Source organism: Pimephales promelas, chromosome 8 (genome assembly GCF_988280905.1).
Source record: "Pimephales promelas chromosome 8, fPimPro1.hap1.1, whole genome shotgun sequence".
Lineage (NCBI taxonomy): Eukaryota > Metazoa > Chordata > Actinopteri > Cypriniformes > Leuciscidae > Pimephales > Pimephales promelas.
This window is the reverse complement of record NC_142776.1, coordinates 37,929,317-37,952,675: the sequence shown is the minus strand read 5'-3', so window position 1 is coordinate 37,952,675 and position 23,359 is coordinate 37,929,317. Positions and strand designations below refer to the sequence as shown.

The 23,359-nt window shown below is 34.9% G+C and overlaps 2 protein-coding genes across 2 annotated transcripts; one reads left to right on the top strand and one right to left on the bottom strand.

Moving 5' to 3' along the window:
• The first annotated feature begins 394 nt into the window (after window positions 1–394).
• Window positions 395–10,242, top strand: pltp (phospholipid transfer protein). The gene is made up of 16 exons (XM_039693339.2): window positions 395–522; window positions 2,200–2,322; window positions 2,415–2,514; window positions 3,658–3,783; window positions 4,507–4,662; window positions 4,749–4,812; window positions 4,943–5,006; window positions 5,089–5,180; window positions 6,727–6,903; window positions 6,990–7,049; window positions 7,138–7,302; window positions 7,387–7,454; window positions 7,977–8,019; window positions 8,099–8,162; window positions 8,531–8,607; window positions 9,318–10,242. Exons 2-16 carry the CDS (start codon window positions 2,214–2,216, stop codon window positions 9,411–9,413), a joined length of 1,461 nt encoding a protein of 486 aa, XP_039549273.2. The 5' UTR covers window positions 395–522; window positions 2,200–2,213; the 3' UTR covers window positions 9,414–10,242.
• Window positions 10,243–10,314: 72 nt separating this feature from the next.
• Window positions 10,315–23,289, bottom strand: ctsa (cathepsin A). Its single transcript, XM_039693341.2, has 16 exons — window positions 23,220–23,289; window positions 17,873–17,941; window positions 17,482–17,642; window positions 17,272–17,383; window positions 17,125–17,175; window positions 16,672–16,758; window positions 16,412–16,567; window positions 16,218–16,309; window positions 14,807–14,891; window positions 14,626–14,717; window positions 14,456–14,534; window positions 12,971–13,119; window positions 12,817–12,892; window positions 12,648–12,737; window positions 11,484–11,585; window positions 10,315–10,947 (listed from the first exon to the last, which is right to left on the bottom strand). The coding sequence occupies exons 3-16, from the start codon at window positions 17,640–17,642 to the stop codon at window positions 10,864–10,866; spliced, it is 1,416 nt and encodes a 471-aa protein (XP_039549275.2). The 5' UTR covers window positions 17,873–17,941; window positions 23,220–23,289; the 3' UTR covers window positions 10,315–10,863.
• Window positions 23,290–23,359: the final 70 nt, after the last annotated feature.

Genomic DNA, 23,359 nt, shown 5'->3' with positions numbered 1-23,359 from the left:
CTCCAGCGACAGACGCACACATGCGACCTCCAAGAGAGCGACCTCATTCAAGCTGTTCTCTATCATACTTTTAATTTTGACCATATAAATTTAGTAATTTAAACAAACCATTAACTTGTTCCACACCATTCGAGCATATGCACATGAATGAAAAGCAACAACCCAGATCACCTTAACCAATTTGCCAAAACCCTCTCAAAACACTTCATAGCAACACCCTGGCAACCACCCAGAACTCCACGGCAACCAGACAGAATTCCCACAATTGATTAACAACAACCAAATACACTTTAGCAATCACACAATCTCTTAGAACACTCTCACCACCTCTCTCTCTCTCTCTCTCTCTCTCTCCCTCCTCACTGACTCTCTCTCTCTCTGCTGTCCATTCAGACGAAGCAAACAGTCTCTCCTCCTCTGCACTATACGCAGACACACACTCCTCACACACACTGCTACAGAAACAAGAGCAGAAAGACCTGGACATCTTTGGCTGGATATTTTCTTACATACGCTTGAAAGGCAAGATCATTCTCTCGTTTGCTTTGCTGTCTCTGTATATTTAGCTGTCAGCGCCCATTTTCCTGTCGCCGCACTAGAGAAGCTCTTTGGTGCAGGACTGGAAAGAGACAGAACTGCCTGTGTAAAGCTGCAATAGACTATATCTCAAGATAGTTACTCTGATGTGATCTTTGAATTGAACAATTTTGAACTGAATTTGTGAAATATTATTTCAATTTAAGTTGTATTTATACTTATAAAAATATATATTTCTTAATCCTAATCAAATTAATCTTACAGAGCTCTAGTTGTACCACCTGTGAGTGTGACCTGACTGCTGCAGATTCATTTCAGCATTGATAGTGTTGACGTAAACACAACAGCTCCGGTTGCCATTACGGTTACAACATGGCGTGAACACAGCATATAAGCTCATTAATTTGGTTCAGAGGGAACTGTAAAAAGCGTCTGCTGTTTGTTTGTGGCGCTCTCTACAACCATAGACTGTAAAAAATGTCTAAAACTCAGCATCGCCTCATGAAACGCGCTGATGACGTGTAATGTCTGCGCGAGCAGGTGGGGAAATACATAGATATAAAGGCTAGATATGTCGTCCACGCTGCTGGCCAATGGAGGTCGACGTCTCCACCTGGCGGCCATCTTGTCACAGGCAGCTCGCTCACTCGTAACGTTGTGTTAAAGGTACATGTACTATTTAAATGACCATAACTTGCTCAATTTTCTACCGATTTTCAAACGGTTTGTTTTGTTATAAACGTCAGAGATGTAGTTATGACACTGCATACTTATGAATAAAAAGTGTATAAATAAATAATCATCCAGATAATTATAGCCACGTTAATAACGTTCGTAAGAAACCAAACCTTTTGTAAATCCGTCAAGATTTCAACGAGATAAGAGTATTTGTGTTCGTGCAGACCACTCATCTTCCATCAGCTTGTCTGTGACAATATGGCGCCGGTGATGACGTGAACACATCTAGCCTTTATATACATATCTATGGGGAAATACATAAGTTGATAGGCAGGTATGAACGTAAGACTTCCACAGAATATGTTTTAATTTTTTAGACTACTTATATTGTTTATTGCTATCATGATGTGAAGCGAGTTTCAACCACTGGGCAAAAAAAGTGTTTATAAAAACCAATAGAGTGCCGAAGTCATGATGTCACTTTGTAGGACGACTCGGAAGCTAGCGGCGGTTCCCTCGGTCGAAAAGCAATGCATTTTCCCCATAGACTTTTGGAAAATCGCAAAAAATAAGATCTGTTTTTAACAAAGGGTTGTGACCCTTACACGTTTTGTCTAGCAAGAAAATCCAAAATTTAAACATTTTGAAGCCTATATAAAGATTTAAAAAAAAAACACAATCATCAGACACAATAAAGTTTAAAAAACCACAAGCAGGTTATAACTGTGTGTTTTATGTCATAGATCAAAACATGAAAATATTTAGAGGAGGCTCTGTTCACCACAGACCTTATTTCAGGCGATTTAGCAAAAACCCATTCAAAAATCCCATAGGCTTTAGAGCGAGGGGACCGTAATGCTAAAATGCTAACTCACTTCCGCGTTTTGGCCTACAGAGTGACGTCGTAACTTCGGCCTACCCTCAAACATTTTTCAAGATTCTGGTTGATCCAAGCTCGGTTTCCTCTTGATTGTTGTTTTTCAGGGTACTGAGGAATCATGGGACTGCTGAAAGTCTCTGTTATCTTTCTTCTTTCACTCGTCACGATGACTTTAGCACAGCCGCCTGGATGCAAGATCCGCATCACTGACAGAGGACTGGAGATGTGTAAGATATAGTCCAGTATTCAGACTTAAAAATGCAAATATAGTTTCCCATATATTAGTCTATAAAAGACTGGCCTCTGTTTGACGTTACAGTGAAAGCTGAGACAAAGAATTTCGTGGAAGGAGAGTTGAGTAACATCACCATGCCAGAAATGCGTGGCTCCGAGGGCCGCTTCCAATACACCATAAAAGAGTATGTGTAATATTATTTTATCGAACTGATTCCCACTGTAATAGTCATGCTCATCCGGCGCCCTCATGTGGGCATTCACACATAAACACCACGAGGATGCAAATGGACATTAGGCACTAGAGTTGTGCACCATTCAGAAATGAAAATAGCAGCGGTGTAACTCCAGAGGTCAGAAAGTAAAAGTCATATGTCTAACTCAGCCAGCTGAGGACTATACTTAAAGGAGTAGTTAACTTAAAAAAAAAAAAAAAAAAACGTTTGCTGATAATTTACCCGCCCCCATGTCGTCCAAGATGTGGATGTCTTTCTTTCTTCAGTCGAAAAGAAATTAAGGTTTTTGATGAAAACAATCCAGGATTTTCTCCATATAATGGACTTCAATGGGGTCCTAACGGTTCAAGGTCCAAAAGAGAGTTTCAGTGCAAACTGCAAACTGTTCAAAGTGCTTTAAACAATTCCAGATGATGAATAAGGGTCTTATCTAGCGAAACGATCACTGATTAAAAAAATAAATAAAAAAGTTTACGTTTTATAAGCACAAATGGTCACCTTGCTTTGTTCTGTGATGCGAAATAAAAATGAACGAATATTTTTTCGTGTCATTTGGTTCATTCAACGAACGAAATGAACGAGTTGACTCGGGAAAAGATTCGTTCATTTTGATGAACGAGTTCGAATAGGAGAGTCACGAACGCGCATCACACCCTAACCCTAATCCTAAATCCTAACAGAGCAAGGTGAGCATTTGTGCATATAAAACATAAACTTTGTTATATTTTTAAAAAATAAAAAATCGTTTCACTTGATAAGACCCTTATTCATCATCTGGAGTTGTTTAAAGCCCTTTGAATCTGCACTGAAACTCTCATTTCCACCTTGAACCGTTTGGACCCCATTGAAGTCCATTATATCGAGAAATTCCTGGAATGTTTTCATCAAAAGCCTTAATTTCTTTTCGACTGAAGAAAGAAAGACATGGACATCTTGGATGACATGGGGGCGAGTAAATTATCGTATACTAATCCTTTAATTCTGAACCTGGACTTTTAAATACCAATTCAGTTAGTGATTTTGAATTAAGGAAGCAAAGAGGATTCAGTATTGCAATTTGAATTAAAAGTATTTAAACTGATGTTTCTTTAGTGTGAAGGTCACGGAGCTGAACCTGACGTCTGACCTGCGCTTCCAGCCAGAAGTCGGGCTGCTGTTCGATGTGCAGAACTCCTCCATCACCCTCAACTTCCAGAGACGCATCCTTTACTGGCTCTTGTGAGTCTGAAATACATCTGTAGCCTAGTAAGGCCTAGCCTTAAAAACAAGAATACTTCTTTTAAAATATAACTTCTACTTATTCTCAGAAATACATTGATAATAACACTTAAAGGGATAGTTCACTTTGAAATTGATTTTTGATATGTTTTATCTTACCTCAAGGGCATCCAAGATGTAGGTGTCTTTGTTTCCGCAGTAGTTTCAATTTTGATATTTTTAGGTCAGTCATATAATGGAGGTCTATGGTCACCACTTCAAAGAGCATGCACAGAGAAGTCCAAATTAAACATGATTTAATGACTCGTAAATGTAAGTACACATTGATGGCCTAAGACACGAAACGAGCGGTTTGTGTGAGGAAACGAACAAGATTTATATCGTTTTACCTCTTGGAACCACATTTCTGCATCAAATCATCATATTAGAGTGATTTCTGAAGGATCATGTGACACTGAAGACTGGAGTAATGATGCTGAAAATTCACAGAAATACAATATATTCAAATAGAAAACAGTTATTTTAAATTGAAATAATATGAAACTATTTTTACTGTATTTTTTTATCAAATAAATGCAGCCTTGGTGAACAGAAGAGTCTTCTTTTAATGTAAATGAAAACTAGGCATGCACTAAAAGCTTTAATGCTTTAAATCATTCTATTGAGTGAGAACTGCACATTGTGTGTAGTTAAAAACCTCCACTATTTCTCTCTCTCCGCTAGTTATGATCAGGGAGCCATCAACGCCTCGGCTGAAGGCGTCAACATCTTCACGGTCCTCCATCTGAGCAAAGACGAGGAGGGCCGTCTCAAGATCTCCAACATCACCTGTGATGCGTCCATCGCCAAGATGAGGGCCAAATTTGGCGGGACTCTTGGGTAACTTGATTGTGTTGATAAATTAAAAAATAATACAAATATTTTTATTTGCTCGGCATTTTGCATTATATGGCATATTCTCACAGGCGGGTTTATGACTTCATCGGAACGTTCCTGACTACAGGAATGCGCTTCATCCTAAATCGACAGGTTTGTTTGCTTTTTTTCAGTCAGGAATAGGAGACTCGTGTCATGCTTGCCCTCACCAAGGAAAAATATTAACACATATTACATATTAACACATTTTAATAGAAATTAACTGCATATATGTCTCGGTCAGATTTGTCCTGCCTTGAATCATGCTGCACTAGTTTTGGTCAACCAGCTGCTGGAAACAATCCCAGGTTAGAGAACATGTCGATCATCATAAAACTGTTGTGATATGTTTATCTGGCTGACATGTGTTTACCTGAATGTGTTTCTCAGTGCGCACGGAGGTGGACAATTACGTGGGCATCGACTACTCTCTGCTGAGTGACCCTGTGGTGACAGAATCAAGCCTTGATATGGATTTTAGGGTGAGTGACAGATGCGAGTGGAACTAATGGGTGGGGCCTGACCTTCAAGCCCCACCCATTACATCCAGAGAGGGGGAGCTGAACATCAAGCTCCACCCACTGACTCTGGAGTAATGCATTAAGTGTATACTGTTCAAAGGTTTTGGAGTCAGTTTACATTCATCAAATAATCCTGAAACTGTTTCCACAAAAATATGACGCATCATCACAACTCTTTTCAACATTGATAATAATCAGAAATGTTTCTCGCGCAGCAAATCAGCATATTAGAATGATTTCTGAATGATATTTTTCAACACATATGTTGAAAATATAAATGTTAAAATTGATTTTAGAAAATTTTTATTTATCATATTTCCAAACATTTTTAATACATATTTTAAAAAGTAAATATTATAAGTAATATTTATTTAATTAATTAATTCTGCATCCACCCCAAATTTATTTTAAGACTGAAAATGTATTTTTTTTTGCCCCTCGAAGAACATTTTCTAATATATATTTTTTTTCTAAACATTTGAAAGATATATTTTCTCAAGCCCTGCTGTTTACAACATATATTTAGTATACATTTTACATATATTTTGGCCAGAATATATAATATAATATAATACAATATAATACAACTGGGCAACGATTAATCGCGATTAATCGCATCCAAAATAAAAGTTTGTGTTTACATAATATATGTGTGTGTAGTGTGTATAATTATTTTGCATATATAAATACACACACATGCATGTATATATTTAAGAAATATTTGAATGAATATACTGTATATATTTATACATAATTTATATTAAATATTAATATTTTATACATTAATAACACATTTTTCTGAAATATATATACAAGCACGTGTGTGAATTTTTATATACAAAATAATTATACACAGTACACACACATATGTGTTTATGCAAACACAAACTTTTATTTTGGATGCAATTAATTTTATAAAAATATATAATAATATAATATAAAAATATATATATAATTAGGTAATATAAAATATTATATAAAATTTATATATAATATAAAAAATATTTATAATTAGGGGTGTTAAATAGATTAATTGCAATTAATCACATCTTACATAAAAGTTTGAGTTCTATATATATATATATATATATATATTAGGGCTGTGCAAAAATTAATTGCGATTAATCGCATCCAAAATAAAAGTCTGTGTTTACATAATATATTTGTGTGTGCTGTATATAATTATTTTGTATATATAAATACCTATGCATGCATGTATATATTTAAGAATTATTTGCGCTTAAATTCTGTATATATATATAAATACATAATCTATATTATATAAATATAAATATTTTATATATGAACAACACATTTTCTTAAATATATACATGCATGTGTGTGTATTTATATTTACAAAATAATTATATACAGCACACACAAATATATTATGTAAACACAGACTTTTATTTTGGATGCTATTAATCACAATTAACTTTTGCACAGCCCTAATATATATATATACACACACACACTTGATGTATTTCTCTCCTATTCTTCTGGACAGGGCATGTTTTACTCCCTTAAGAATGAGAATGACACCCTGGTGAACTACGCTGTGAATCCCGTAGTGAGAGAGTATGATCGTATGATCTATCTCTCTCTCTCCGAGTACTTCTTCGACAGCGGCCTCTTCTCTTACTTCAAAGGTGGCCTGTTCCAAACACGGATCGCAAACGAACGAGTAAGACATCATCTAATAAGCTTCAAAGGCATGAGACAAAAATAAGACTCATATATATATATACATAAATAACTCACTCATTTCAGATGCCAAAGGACTTAGAATTGCTCCTCAGGACCACGTACTTGGGGACGATGATGATGCTGGTGAGCAACATTAGATCGTCAACATGCATGAAGCGCACAGCAAAGCCTCGGCCTTCACTCATTCTCTGTGTTTGTTCTGTCCAATCAGAACCCGGCGCTGATGGATCAGCCTCTGTCACTGGAGATCGAGGTCACGTCTCCTCCTCGGTCCACCATCAAGACCTCCGGTGCCAACGTGGCCGTCACCTCCATGGTCAAAGTGTTGGTTCACCCGGCAGGAAAACCACCAGTTCAGCTCAGCATCATGACCATGGTGAGAACTGTAACATACATAATGCAATAATTAGTTTTTTGATTAAGGAACGCAATAAATGCACCAAATTTGTCCTTGTTTTAGGAAGGTAAATTCAACGCCAAAGTGTCAATGAAGGCCAAGCGCTTGAGTATCCATTTAGATCTGAGAAGGTAAATATAATGCACAAATATTCAACCATGCGTTACTACGGAAGCATTCACTTGAGGAAACAAAATCTACTCTGTTTTTATGAATTAACGAGTTAATTATCTCAGAATTGCCAGATAATTTTTCATGGATAAGAAGATCATTAATTCAGAAAAACAGAGCAAAACTAATTTTCAATGAAAAATTATCTTGTAATTCTGAGATTATTAACTCATTAATTCAGAAAAACCGAGAAAAAACTTTTTTCCATGAAAAATTATCTTGTAATTCTGAGATTATTAACTTGTTAATTCAGAAAAACGGAGCAAAAACTTTTTTCCATGAAAAATCCTTGTAATTCTGTGATAATTAACTCGTTAATTCAGAAAAACAGAGCAAAAAAAATTTCCATTAAAAATTCTCGTAATTCTGAGATAATTAACTCACTAATTCAGAAAACCAGTATTTTGTTTCCTCAAGTGAATGCAAAATCCATATTTGACCACCTATATAACATTGATTTTGAACTGGGAATCATTTTTCAGGTTTAAAATCTACTCCAATCAGTCCGCTCTGGAGTCTTTAGCTGTAAGTTCCCTCAGATGTTTTGATTTACCTGATAATAAAAAGCGTGGACAGCAAATGTGATGAAGGTCTTTTTCTTCAGCTTATTCCACTGCAGGGTCCCCTGAAGACGATGCTGCAGATATCCGTGGTGCCGCTCATTAACAGTGAGTCAAGCTATGTGGATATATTTAATCATCATTTTTTTAAATGTTTTGAAAGAAGTCTCTTCTGCTCACCAAGGCGGATCAAAAAAAGACAGTAAAAGCGCAAAATTGTGAAATATTATAACAATTCAAAATTAGTGTACAATACATTTCTCATTATCAAGATTGAAAACAACTGCTTCATTTTTTCAATTTTTGAAAAATTATATTTTAATGTCACATTTGATCAATTTAACACATTCTTGCTGAAAAAAAAATGCATTAGTTTATTTAAAACAAAAAAAACTGTTGGTATTGATCAGAGATATTTGCTTAATATATTTGAAAAAAAAAGCATCTAAATGGTTCATCCTGTGTTTTCATGCAAGATTACATTAAGCGAGGTGTGCAGATCCCTCTTCCTGACGGGTTAGACTTCATTGAAGAAGTGGTCGAGTATCACAATGTAAGTTAAAGGGAAACTTTTACTATTTTAAAGGAGTAGTTCACTTTAAAAAAAAAAAAAAAAAAAAAAAAAAACTTTTGCTGATAATTTACTCACCCCCATGTCATCCAAGATGTCCATGTCTTTCTTTCTTCAGTCGAAAATAAATTACGTTTTTTGATGAAAACATTCCAGGATTTTTCTCCATATAATGGACTTCAATGGGGTCCAAACCGTTCAAGATACAAAAGACACTTTCAGACTCATTTATCAAAATGAACGAATCTTTTTTCGTGTCATTTGGTTCATTCAACGAACAAATTGACTCATTTTGATGAACGAGTTCGAACAGGAGAGTCACGAACGCTCATCACAGAACTGAGCAAGGCGACCATTTGAGCTTATAAAACTTAAACTTTTTTATTTATTTTTGAAATGAGCGCTCGTTTCGCTTGATAAGACCCTTATTCATCGTCTGGTGTCGTTTAAAGCCCTTTGAAGCTGCACTGAAACTCTCATTTGGACCTTGAACCATTTGGACCCCATTGAAGTCCATTATATGGAGAAAATCCTGGAATGTTTCCATCAAAAAAGAAAGACATGGACATCTTGGATGACATGGGGGCGAGTAAATTATCAGCAAATTTTTTTGAAAAGTGAACTACTCCTTCAAGTTTAATCTATAGCCGATAATATATGTTCATCTGTATCCTCTTACTTTGATTTGACAGGGCTACATCATCGTGGGAGCAAACCTACACTTCAGAACAAGTCTGCGAGAACTAATCGAGAACAGGCTGTCGGCTCGCACAGACAACACAGTTTAACATTAATGCATTCATGCACAAATACTAAAATATGGAGGTTTTAAAAGAAGAGCACTAACCTCCAAGCCGAAGCATGATGTTTGTTAACTGTACAGATTCGTCAGTCAACATTAACTCGAAATCAACCTTATTTACTCTCTTCCTGCTGTTATTGTGAATAATTTGTCAATGCACATCACAGAAAAAGTCTTGACTTTATTTTCAGCTGATATGATGCAGTAATCTTTTATTGCTATAATTTAATGCTAATATAATGAATTTTTGCAATGTATATTTATGAGTCATTAGCCATTGCTTACATACATTACCTTTAACACAAATACTTCTATTTACACTTTGTGCAAACAGTATCTATCACTATTTGCTCTGTAAATACCATCTAACATTTTTACTTTTAGTGTAAATATATGTTGCATAAACATTGCACCAATATAAGCAAGTCTTATAAAGCATACATACCGTAGAGATGCTTTTTAGGATTAACGGGGGGGTTTCAATCCTCTGCAAACTCGCATTAAACTGACTCTGTTGTAATATGAAATGCCCACTAAACCATTCTGTTAATCAGTGCATTTAAAATCAACTTTCAGAAGTAAATAGGTTGCAAATGCTGGTTCAATAGTTTTGCATTAACCCCGAAACACGTTCAACTGCTATACTGTGTGCTTCGATGGATGAAACAAAATGTATTTGTACCTTAGGTTGAATTTTATTATTTTTAGTACAAGTTTTATCTTATATTAACCGTTTAATACGAGATTGGTTTGCCTTCCTTATTTGTGAATAAAATTACTGTACCTCTTTATAAAAAAAATGACCTAATCACAAACCTTGTTTAGTTCATTATTGAAATGAAACCAGTTTTACGCACCATTTTCTACAATAAAAAGATTCAAAAAAATCATAGAAAAATGGATCTTTAATGAACAAAAACTGAGGGAAAGAAGAAATAAGGCACACATATTATTCCCTTATGAGCACAAAAAGTACCACAAATAATCATTTATATAATCAGGACCTAAAAAGACATTATGTGCAATGAATTCTTTTAAAAAAAAAAAAGGCTAGTTTCATGTTTAATGGAGAAGACAAGCTAAAATTGTGCAATAAACAGTGAGCATCCACTCACCAAAGATAAACATTGGATTGAATTTAAATTTGTAAACACTAATTAAAATAAATCAACCATAATCACACATTATCAATAGTGGCATATAGATGCATTCACATCGTGATTCCCTCAAACGCCTACTACGAAACATTATGTGCAGTCAGCATGGCTTAATCTTGATAACAAGACTGGCAACTAAACTACATAAAACAAAATATAAAGTAGAAAATTTCATCGGTTCTGAAGTTGAATATCAGAGTACGGTCCCAGAAACAGTCCATATGTTACCAGTGTGACAGTGCAAATTCAGGTTTAAAGAGTGAAATCCGTGAGTGTGTTCTAGTAAGGTTGTTTGGTGATGAAGCGACTGAACATTGTGAAGGCCGCTATGGGTTTATCAGTGGGAACCATGTGACCCGAACCCTGTGGAGGACATAAATACATTTAAAAGAAAATTGACAGGCAAGTAATACTAGACTACAACAGAACTCTATTCTGAACCATATGATGCTGCTGGCAATCTATGGCACTGATGCTGCGTTCATGTGCTATGGTAATTATGGTAAATACCAAAAGCCGACGTGGAAAATGCACATGAACACGCCCTCATGTGGTATTTTGATGGACGAGTTGCCGAGATGAGATAACCTTTGACCATTTCAAAATGGCGGAGAGCACCGCGAGAGTCGTGAATAGTAAAATATACAGCATATTTACCTTTTGAGTTTTGATAAATCATTTTCTTTCTGTAGCAGATGACTTAAGCAATCTAAAATAGTTTTAGCTAAATAACAGGTCTGGATCTCCATCTTTTTACCAGATTACGACAACAAAAGCACTTGAACGCAACTCACTGGTAAATACCATTTCACATAGCACGTGAACACAGCATGAGTTTAGCTTTTCATCCATACATCGATACCAGAGATTTGTGGATCGTTGCGTTATTGCAGTCTTACCTTTACTGTGAGGAAAGCAATGTTGGTGAACTCCTTGACGAAGCCGCCCACCTGCTGAGATTCACCGTTGAAATAAACCCAAGATCTGCGCTGCACCTGGACCTGTTGGAGAAATGAAGAGATCGTTTCTGCTCCGAATGAAAGAACACACACATTTGCGCAATTATGTCTTGCACATAATTGCACAAAAATTTAAAAAAATTTAAAAAATAAATAAATAAATAATAATTTGTATGCATTTAAGATTGTATAATAATTTATTAACCCTCTGATTGTCTTCGGGGTCCACTGGACCCCAAATGACTTTTGCTTGAATTAAAAAAAAAAAAATGTTCTGTTCAGTTGAAATAAATGATCAAATCTTAAGACTCCAACGTTTCTATTTGTAACATGTTCAGGTTTGATTCTAATCATAATGTAACATTATTGAAAAAGTGTTGTTTTTTCAGTACAAAAACAAATGCTAAACTTTGACAAAAAGTATTTTATTTTTGTTATAATATTTAGATATGAATCCAACATTAGAAACTATATGTTTCAGTAATTCAAATAGTATATAGGCCTAGTGGAGCTCTATAGCCATCTAGTGGTTAAAGTGACTTATTACAAATTTTAACCTGTATTTTCCAAAAAATGGGCAAAAATCTTACATTCAACCTTGTAAAATTATCCATAGTATCCGCAAGAATGAAAGTTAGAAATCTGGGTCTTTTATAAAGTTTATTCATCATAAAATGAAATCTTATTTAAATAAATATTTATTTATAGAAATAAATTAAAAAAACCCAGAAACACGTTCCCCGAAGCAAGGATGTAGCTTAAACATTGGCTGTAAGCGGGATTACGACCTACGAACTCACTGTGAGATTTCTGCAGATGAAACTGCAAACTATCTTCAGTAAAACTTTCATTTATTAAAAATCTGACTCTGGGTCTTCATGCATCATATCTGGTTCTGGGGCTTTGACTGCAAATCCCCTTACAATCGCATTTAAATAAATGAAAAATAATCATCAACAACTTACTATTCAATTAATAAAATATAATTAAATTCATAATAAAAACTACATAAATTATATCAAGTTTTAATCTTATTGGCTGGCTTTTTAGATCTGAAAAATATTATTTGATTGACCAGACAAAGAGTAAAAGACGACTACTGACCTCTTGCTGGAGAGACTCCACAAACCACTCGTCTCCTAGGAAGTTGCAGGCCATGTCCACATCTCCATTATAAACCAGCACACGGTATTTCTGTTGAAAAGATGTCACTGAAATCATCTGTAGACACGGAAATTTATGATTCATAAGCATTTACGTTCCCATCACTCACTAGTGCTCCAAGAAGCTTCAAGTACTGTTTCTTCACGTCCATGAACAGGCGGTTGTAGTTCAGATTGACTTCAGCACTGCAACAATTTCAAAATTAAAGTCCTCTATCGCAACACTCATTTGCATTTTGCGTAATTAAAGTCCAGTTAACGCACCTGCAGATGACCCAGTCCAAAGCATTGGGCGAGATGTGGAGGGCAGTCTTCACGAGCGGGTTGTTCAGGTACAGGGTTGACGGGGTCGAGTTGGTGCACGGAGGATCGAGACGCGTAGATTTAAACAGGGTGGCCACAGCTCGCAGTTTCTGAATCAACAAGAAGATTCATGTGGATTAACCCTCAAACAACATGAGCAGGCTCAGATATTTCTTCTGAATACTTAAATTGATAGATCAACTGTTTGGTTACCCATATTCATCATAATATATTCGTTTGTGTTCAGCAGAAGAACAAAATTCATACAGGTTTGGAACAACTTGAGGGTCCTTTAAAAAGACCGTTCACCCAAAAATGAAGATGCTGTGACTCATGTTACAGTAGTATTAGTAGAAGTAGAGATTTTAATGGCATGTCAGCACCTGAGGCTTATTTCATGGCAAAAGCAGAGTTACAAGATGAATATGGGGAAATTTATATATATATATATATATATATATATATATATATATATATATAGACCATTTCACAAGATGTAAACAACACTGGTCCAGAAGCACTTCCTGTTTCAGTTTTTTAACACTACATAAAAGCTGGGATAAAATACAACCAACAGAACATATAAAACTGAATCAGAAAGTTAAACAAACATCTTTAAGATGTTTTCTTTACATGTGAAATAAAGAAAACAGTTACAAACTGAAACAGGAAGTGCTTCTGGGCCAGTCTTGTTTACATCTTGTGAAATGGTCTATATATATATATATTTTTATTTATTTACATAAATATATATATATTTTTATATATATATATATATATATATATATATATATATATATATATATATATATATATATGAAGAGTTCAGATGCAAAAGCCTCTAAATGCCATTTGACATTTTCTTCTAAAATGACCATTTTTATCAAGCTTGTATATTTAAGTTCAGTAATTTCACTAAAATGACAATTAATAGGTAATCTTCATTGCCATTTAAGTGAAATCACTGAACTTAAATATACAAGCTTGATAAAAATGATCATTCTAGAAGAAAATTTCAAATGGCACTTAGAGGCTTTTGCATCTGAACTCTTCATATATATATATATATATATATACACACACACATTTATAATGATAAATTCAAAAACTTTTATAAAACTTGTTATAAAACTCCAAACTATTTTACTGTAAATCCTGTAAAAATGAAATAAGAGCTACAGCTACTAGGGATATTTTTATTGTAAAGAATTGATTATCAAAATTGTTAAAGATGTTAAAAGAGATTCATACAAGTTTGAAATAACTAAAAAATAAATAAAAATAAATAACTAAAATAAATAAAAAATAACTAAATAACAAATATATTAATAAATTAAAATAAATAAATAACTAAAAACTAACTAACATACATACATATACATATATATATATATATATATATATATATATACACACACACACAGACATATATTCTTAATTCTTTACCTGGTTCTGTAATTTGGACCATTGATGGTTGAGGAAGTGGTGGCCCAAGTCTCGGATCACAAATTGGTCATTTTCAAAGCTGAAATCAAAACACAGGACAAAATGACACACTGCAACCTTTTTAAAAAGCACTTTCAGAGGAATGTCACATGTAACTGGTTCATGCTCACCTTAGTCTCCCAGGAACACCTCCGGGACAGGTTGCATACAGGTTATAGATGTTGAGCCCTGACTCGTAGACAATGCTTTGAACTGTATTTACCTAAAGAGTTACAGAAAGAAAAGATGCTGTAAATAAAGAATATAGGGCACCTAATGCATCTCAAACCATTTGTAAACAGTTCGACTTACAGAAGACGAGCAGTTCACATCCTGGCTATTGTAGAAGTTACACACTCCATCTTTGCAGCAAAACTTCTGCAGGTCATTCCACAAGCTAGACAAGAACAAATAATTAAATACACAGATTAAAATACAAAACAAAAAGAAACAGTAATATTGAGGCCTTTACAGCAAGCATCAATTTACAAAATGAAAGTGCATGTTCAATAGAGCAACATGAAGACAGGGTTTCACAAAGTCAAATTTAAGACTATTATGAATTAAATTGAAGTCCTATATATATCCTGACATAAATCAAAAATGTACAAAGGAGTCTCAAATTAATTTATTCAAACTGAACAGTACTGAAGCCAGCCTGAATGCACAAAGCTGATTGGCTGTTGGTCTGTTTTGAAGTCGTAATACAGCGAATTATATTTGGACTAGCGAAATAAGGAACTACAACACCTCGCAATAAAATAAAAATAAAAAACATTGCAAAGCACTGCGGGAGCATTTCAATGAGGTTTACATGGACAGGAAAATAGAGTTGTTTAAAATGATCACAGACCTAGAACACAATACTTAAAATGCACATTTCAAACGGTTGTAATTCAAGAATGATTTGAAATATAGACGCAAGCTTGGTCTTGTTTTAAAGACATTTGGCAGATTTTTGTAGAAGTGAAATAAATTAAGAGAGTGAAATACAAAAAAAAACAAAGTTATAGAAGTTTGAGTTTATGAAAATGTACAATGTAAAAAATGGGATTATTCATATTTTATATAAAACATGTATTTTCAAAACCTGGGCGACTCTAAAATGGCAAAATCAATCAAAGCCAATAATCTGAACAAGTTGTGTTTCAAGTTTTAGGTTGATATCTCAGTAAATGAGCTTTCAGTGAGTGTGTGTGCGCAGTACCAAACGCTTCCACTAGGGTACAACCAGACTCCATTACTTCTCATATAAGGGCGCCGCCATTTCCATATGTGTTTTAAGTGATATGAACCATTATTTACACAATTTATGAAGTAGACATCCTATTTAGAAGTAATATGAGAAGTTTGACATATTTTGGTATGAATTCAAACTCTAAGAAAAACATAAAAATAACAAGTAGGTTTCTACCCTTCTTTAATGACTTTCATCAAAACCATTTCAAAATAAAGGTCTTACTACGCCACAGAAAATATTCCTGTTTTAAATTGATAAATTACAGCTCCTCTGTAATTTATTTTGAAAATATAATCCCCAAATATGAAACTAGAGACTGTAAGCTTACAAAATGATATAGATTGTCAAAATTAGTTTAGGTTTGGTATAGGATATTACGGTTTTAAAAAGATTACACTTAAAGGGTTTAAATTGTGATTTTTTAAATTTTATACTTTTTTTTTATATTCATATTCAGTCCTATTAGGTTAGAAAACACTGTACCTGGTACCAAGAAGCCCATGATAGTATGCAAAATACACCAATGAATTGTCATTTAGCTCATAGCTGGACAAGCCATTTCCAACCGCAATTCCCTACAAGACACAAATACACACGTCAAAGAGAATCACATGGATCGAGACACTCAATGTCTCTATTGTTTATGGGCAGGATGGTTAAAATGAAGCCCGTTCTACCTTTAAATTGATGCTGCTGTCCTCCATGACGATCTCCGCCAGTGTGGGAATGTAAATGCCCCCGTAACTCTCGCCAGTCAGGAAAAACTCATTCTTGCTGAACTCAGGAAACAACTGGAAAAACGCTTTCAGGGCCAAGTAGTTGTTCATGGCCACCTGGAAAAGTCATCGAGCACATGTTTAGCATTTAAGTTGTCCAGTGCAATCAAGCACTATGCAATGTGAATGTTTCTCTAAAGGGAATATGATTTGAATCATACCTCAGTGTCATTTGTTGAGTACTTCTTGTCATCAGAGTAGGAGAAGCCGACACCTGCTGGTGACTCCAGGTATAAGACATTTGCAATCTGGAAAAACACCCCATATTTAACATGGTAAAATATCCAGGTTATAAAATGTCCAAACAAACTCTTTATTTAAAAATCACTGGACTGCGTAAAATTAATTTATTTGGATGAACGCCGTTGTTTCTTTTTATGTAGTCCAACAACTTTTTAAATAAAGAGTTTGTTTGCACACCCCTTATAGATAGTTTGCTATAGCCAAGAATATAAAAGCATAAGAGCATGTGACTGGATGAAGGAAGTGTCATAGTCCAGTTACTGAAAATACTGCTTAAGATGAAAACTGGCCATGTGACTTCCTCATTTCACACCATAGCAATTACTCATTTTGTAATCCTGAAATACTCAAAATAAAGACATAACCCATACCTTGTTCCAAGAATAAGGATTATATTCTAGAGTAGCTCCATCATCTTGTATCTGTAAAAATAATAATAATAATTACATGCATGTATATTAAAAAGCATTTGTCTTTTAAATAGTATGGTTATATAATGAAGTGCTGTGACTTCTCACCAGAAAAGGTCCGTGCTCTGTGAGCAAACCATCCATGGAACTGCATCCTGGTCCTCCGTTAAGCCACAGAACAACCGGACTATTGGCCGGATCTTTCTGAGATTCAACAAACCTGATCAAGTGGAGCAGAACACATTAATGCTAATAAATAAATGTGAAATAAATGCTAATGCTAATAAATGAAAGTGAAAATCAGCCAGGCCTACTGACCAGTAGTGGAGGTGCTTGTTGTCCGCTACACTGAAGTATCCAGAATAATGCTTGAAGCTGGGCTGTTTGGAAAGTCCAGGCAGATATTTGATTTCATCTGCATCTGGAGCTCCAGAAACCTCCAGGACCCCCAGCAGCAAACACACCAACACGAGATGCATCTGAAAAACACAGCAACACTTGCTGACCTAACCTCATACTAAATGAGACATCACCAATTATAACAATTTGAAGCAAAAGCGTAACCAGAAACTGAAGGGGAAGCTGTATATCCTTTTATGTAACTAACCAGGAAATTAACTTAAGTGTGTATCGGTGAAAGTCAAAACTGAAAAGTGAGGTACGTGTTATTTAGGCAAAGACATCCATAGTGTTATTATTTCAGTCTTACCTTTCCAGGTGTGGGAACAAACAAGTGAACCCAAACCGACCAGTGAAGTGTTTAAGAAGACCCACAACTTGGGGGGGCGTGTCAAGATGGCGGAGTGACAAGTCGAACTTTTCACAGGCTCTGATCTATTTGTGTATAAGGCCGTTTTTTTCCTGGTCTGTGGTTATTTTATTTGCTTATTTAAATGCTTTAAAGCCTTTTATTGCTACTTTCGTGTGATCTTTTGTTTTTTGTAAGACTTGTCGCTTGCCTTTCTACGTTGAACTTGCTGAAGCGATGGCGGGGAAAACTGGAGAACATTCTTATGTGTCAACACCAGATTCAGATGTTGTCAGGGAGGAAGCAGTTGTGATGGAGGCTGAAGTGTTGTCTGCTAAAGATGCTCGACAGCAGACTATGCCTCACACCCCTATAAAAAGTCCTGGGCCCAAAAGAGCTAAAGCAGTGCAGGAGAAGGATGAGATTTCCACTAGCGTTCTTTACGCCGCCATTCAAAGCCTCAGTCGTAAGTTTGACGAGAATTCAGAATATATTCGCTCCTTTGAATTCCAACTGAAGGAAAACACTGATGCTATTGTGAAAATTACGGAGTCTCTGGATGCTAATACGACGGTGGTAAAAGGCGTCAAGGAGGATGTGGATAAGTTGAAGTCACAGGTGACGCATCTACACAAGGAAAACGAAATGCTGAAACAGAAATGCGTGGAACATGACCGGTATAAACGTAGATGGTGTTTGAGGCTAAATGGAGTTCCAGAAAGGGAAGACGAGGATGTCAGAAGTGTCGTGATTGATATTATTTCAAAGATTGTCCCCCACTCCCCTGAACAACTACAGAATACAGTGGACACCGTTCATCGTCTTGGCAAAAAAGTGAAGGGCATGAGACCTCGGCAAATCATCATTCAATTTGGCATGAGGACTGTACGCGACGTGGTCTGGAAGATGTCAAAGAATGCACCGGTTTGCGTGGAGAGAAAAATCCGCTTTAGAGAGGATTTCTGTAAGGACGACAGGGAGGCTCATGCCCGTCTATGGCCCAAAGTTGAGGAGGCAAGAAAGAAAAACTTGAAGGCATACCTTCGCGACGGGTACGCAGTGATTAATGGTCAGAGAGTGACAGCTTAATCCACGTTAAATTCACCGATGTGCCTGTGTCTGAGTATCAAGGCACGTAAACATCTTTGATAAAGATCATGCGAATGTAGGGGACCAGTATACTTTATTCAGAAACTTATACAAAGGTACTGAAAACTACTACTTGAACTTTTTTTTTTTTTTCATTGTAACGTTAGTCCAGGACTAATGTCAAGTTCATATGTTATAAAGGCCGTAAATGTGTTACTATGCCTGTGTAAGAGTTACGATATTTAAAAGCTAGCAGTTTCTGTTTTTACTTTTTTTTTTAATTATTATTCTTTTCGTTTAAGCTAATGTTTTTTTCTCTGTTATCTTTAAATGTTCGAGGTATTAGGTGTAATGTTAAACGTAAGGCACTTTTTCTTTTTTTTAAGGAGCAAGTAAAAGTTAATTGTTTCTTTCTTCAAGAGACTCATTCAACTGATGCAGATGTGAGATTTTGGAAGTCACAATGGGGGGGCGAGGTTTTTTTTTCTCATGGAACTTCCCACTCAGCAGGGGTCGCCTTTTTGTTTAAACGAATGGACAGTAAAATGATTGCAAGTTTAGGTGATAACGAGGGTCACTGGATTATGGTGGTTCTTGAGGTAAATGAATGCAATTACATCTTGATCAACATCTATGGTTACACTAACAAGGCCGCAAATAAGTTGTTTTTTCAGAATATGGCTACAAGAATTGATGATTGGAAGAACACATATTTTACAGACAAAATTATTATTGGAGGGGATTTTAACGCTGTTCCAGATGAATGGCAGGATAGGTATCCCACTCCTTTTAACACTTTTTCTTATAACCCCATAATCTATAACTTATCCCAGTTTCTTGATCTCATTGATGTTTGGCGTGTAAGGAACCCACTTAAAAAACAATTTACATGGGGGTCTTTTTCAGGGCGCATTCAGCGTTCTAGATTGGATTTTTGGTTAATAACTAGTAATTTTCTTTCTTACTCCTTTGACTGTGATATTTCTCCTTCAGTTTTAACAGATCACAGTGCTATTTCACTTTCTCTTAGAAGCAATGATAGTTCTCCCCTTACCAGAACTCATTGGAAGTTTAATAACAATCTGTTAAAGTGTGAATCATTTTGTAAATCTGTTTTGTTAATGATTAACGATGTTAAAACTATGACTGAATTAACTTCAATTGGAAAATGGGAATGGGTTAAATTTAACATTAAAAAATTGGCAATTAAAGAAGGGAAACAAATTGTAAACGCTAGAAAATTAAGGCAGATAACAATTTTATCAAGACTAAATTTTTTTGGTAATAAGGATATTCTTAGTGAGGGAGAGCAGAAAGAACTTCACTCTCTTCATTTAGAGCTGGATGCTTTTTATACTGAAAAGGCTAAAGGAGCATTCATACGCTCAAGAGCCAGGTGGATTGAGGAGGGGGAGAAAAACTCTTCATATTTCTTTAACTTAGAAAAACATAAACAAGCTTTAAAAAATATTAATAAACTAAGCATTAATAACTGTATAAGTGAAGATAAAACAGCTATTGATAATTACATCCATTCCTTCTATAGTGATTTATATAAATCAAAATTTACAACAAGAGATTGTGATTCTTTCTTTTCATACTTAAAAGATGAAGTTCCTATAATAGACTATAGTTTTAGAAATATGATGGAAGCTGACATAGAGATTTCAGAATTGGATATTGCGATTAAACAAATGTCTAATGGAAAGTCTCCAGGTATTGATGGCATCACAATAGAACTTTATAAACATTTCTGGCCCGAAATAAGAACTTTAGTTTTTGAAGCACTAAAAGCGTGTATAGATAAAGGTGAATTGTCATCATCAATGAAGCATGGCTTAATTACTCTAATTCCAAAGTCCAACAAGGATAAATTATTTTTAGACAATTGGAGACCAATAACTCTGTTATGCAATGATTTCAAATTGCTTTCTCATGTTTTTGCAAATAGACTTAAAAAAGGCATCAGTGAAATTATTAGTGAAACTCAATCGGCTTTTATTAAAGGGAGAAGTATTCACAGTCATATTAGATTGGTCCACGATATGCTTGATTATAATCATCTAATTCCTCAGACAAGCTTACTTTTATTTCTAGACTTCTTCAAGGCGTTTGACACCCTTGAACACCCTTTTCTGTTTAAATCATTAGAAATGTTTGGCTTTGGCCCTATGTTTTGTAGAGTGATCTCCATGTTCTATAATGATATTTTCAGTAGCATTTCCCTTAACTTGGGTTCATCACCCAAAATTCAAATTAAACGAGGAATCCGCCAGGGATGTCCTATTTCACCATTACTTTTTAATATTTCAGTCGAATTAATGTCCTTGTTTATTAAAAAAATGGAGGACAATGTGGGCATAGACATTCTCGGTAGAAACTTCACTATAAGCCAATTTGCAGACGACACCCTTTTATTTCTTAAAAATAAAGAGGTGCTTCCATTAGTCATTGATCAAATTAGTATTTTTTCAAAGGCATCAGGTCTGACCCTAAACTTTAAAAAGTGTGAATTAATGGCTATCCATAATTGTGATTTAGAAGCTATAGAGGGCATTCCAGTGAAAAAGGAGGTTAAGTACCTTGGGGTTATGATTACCAAAAATGTTGTTGATAGAGAACATTCAAATTTTAATTCTAAGATAGAAAATATGAAGAAATCCCTAAATCACTGGTTATCTCGAGACCTATCCTTATTGGGTAGAATCCTCTTGACTAAAATTGAGGGAATATCTAAACTTATCTATTTATCACATGCTTTGTATACTGCTCCAAAAGTAGTCAAATCAGTGAATTCAATTTTATTTAAATTTATATGGAGAAACAAAACGCATTATCTACGTAAATTCCATATGGTTAAAGAGTATGAACATGGAGGCTTGAGAGCCATTGATTTTGAATCTCTTCTTGGTACTTTCAGAATAAAATGGCTGAAAGAGTGTTTAGCAAAGTCACATTCAATATGGTACCATATTCCCAATCGCATGTTCAATAATATTGGCGGTCTTGAATTTGTGCTGAGATGTGATCTTGATCCTTGCAAAATTCCTCTGAAGTTATCAAATTTTCATAAACAAGTATTGCTTTTTTGGAAAATGATATTTACCCACAATTTCTCCCCTCACAACTCCACTCTATGGAACAATAGGGCTATAGTTATTAATAGGAAATCTTTGTTTAAAACTGATTGGTATAGTAAAGGCATTATTTTTATTCATGATTTATTAGATGATAATGGATATTTCTTCTCACATTATGATTTTATTAATAAATATAATGTTAGAATTACAATGAAAGGTTATGATAAAGTATGCAGTGCTATACCTATTGGATTGCTAAGAATAATTCAAAGTAGTTTTCTTGATCCTGTAGCTAGACCAGTATCCCTTCCCTCTTTAAAAATATGTAATGTAGACCTCTTAGACAGTAAGTGCAACAACAAACTTATTTATAAAGAACTCAAACGTATTATCAATGGTGATTTTCAGTGCTATTTTTTGGGTGATGTTGAAACCTCAGTGAAGGATAAAGCTTTTACATGCTATATGGCATACCCAGTTGCTCCGAAGGTCAAGGAGACTCACTACAAAATTATGTTTAAGGTTTACCCAGTAAATGATTTCATGCAGAAACGATTTAATTTCGAGGTGGAACCTTGTGGCTTTTGTTCTTCTTGTCCTGAAACACTCGATCATCTTTTCTTTTATTGTCAGATAACTTCGAAATTTTGGTTTGATATACATAGCTGGCTGTCAGTTAAAATGGAGACGGTTCCTCCTATAGCCCTGCAAGATGTGCTCTTTTTTAAGCGTGATTTAAACTTGCACTTCATTGATGTTGTAAATTTTGTTTTATTGATGGGTAAATATCATATCCATACTTGTAAATGGAAAAAATGTAAGCCCTCCTTTAATATATTTCTATGTGATTTTATTCAAATGTTTCAGAGCTTCAAATATTTCAAAAAACGTAATAGAAAGTTTGAAACCTTATGTCTCTCTTTGTCAAAATATTTACTTTTTTAGTATTTTAATTCCTTTCATGTATACTGGCTATGTGATTGTTTTGACCCTTGCTCCTTTTTTTCTCTCTTCTTTCTAAATCCATACTCTGTATTGATCTAAATGGAAGTGTCTTACAGTTTTTGTATGTTCCCTGTCTTGTTCTGTACATAATGCAAATAAAAAAAAAAAAAAAAAAAAAAAGAAGACCCACAACTCATGTGACTTCAACTTTCCCGTGATGGAGTCACATGATGTTGTCTTCTTCTTGTTATCTTTTCATTAGCGTTTATTAGATGCTTTACCGCCACCTACTGAGCAGGAGTGTGGATCAGAAGAATTGGCAGAATGTAGGTGA

What these genes read in the sequence shown, in the direction of transcription:
- pltp (XM_039693339.2), top strand. Translation starts at nt 2,214, where the DNA reads ATGGGACTGCTGAAAGTCTCTGTTATCTTTCTTCTTTCACTCGTCACG. An exon ending in TGGGGACGATGATGATGCTG is followed by an intron (nt 7,050 to 7,137) that starts GTGAGCAACATT and finishes CTGTCCAATCAG; the next exon opens with AACCCGGCGCTGATGGATCA. An exon ending in AGCTCAGCATCATGACCATG is followed by an intron (nt 7,303 to 7,386) that starts GTGAGAACTGTA and finishes TCCTTGTTTTAG; the next exon opens with GAAGGTAAATTCAACGCCAA.
- ctsa (XM_039693341.2), bottom strand. Translation starts at nt 17,642, where the DNA reads ATGCATCTCGTGTTGGTGTGTTTGCTGCTGGGGGTCCTGGAGGTTTCT. An exon ending in CATGGGCTTCTTGGTACCAG is followed by an intron (nt 14,892 to 16,217) that starts GTACAGTGTTTT and finishes GTTCTTGTCTAG; the next exon opens with CTTGTGGAATGACCTGCAGA. An exon ending in TGAAGCTTCTTGGAGCACTA is followed by an intron (nt 12,738 to 12,816) that starts GTGAGTGATGGG and finishes TCTTTTCAACAG; the next exon opens with AAATACCGTGTGCTGGTTTA.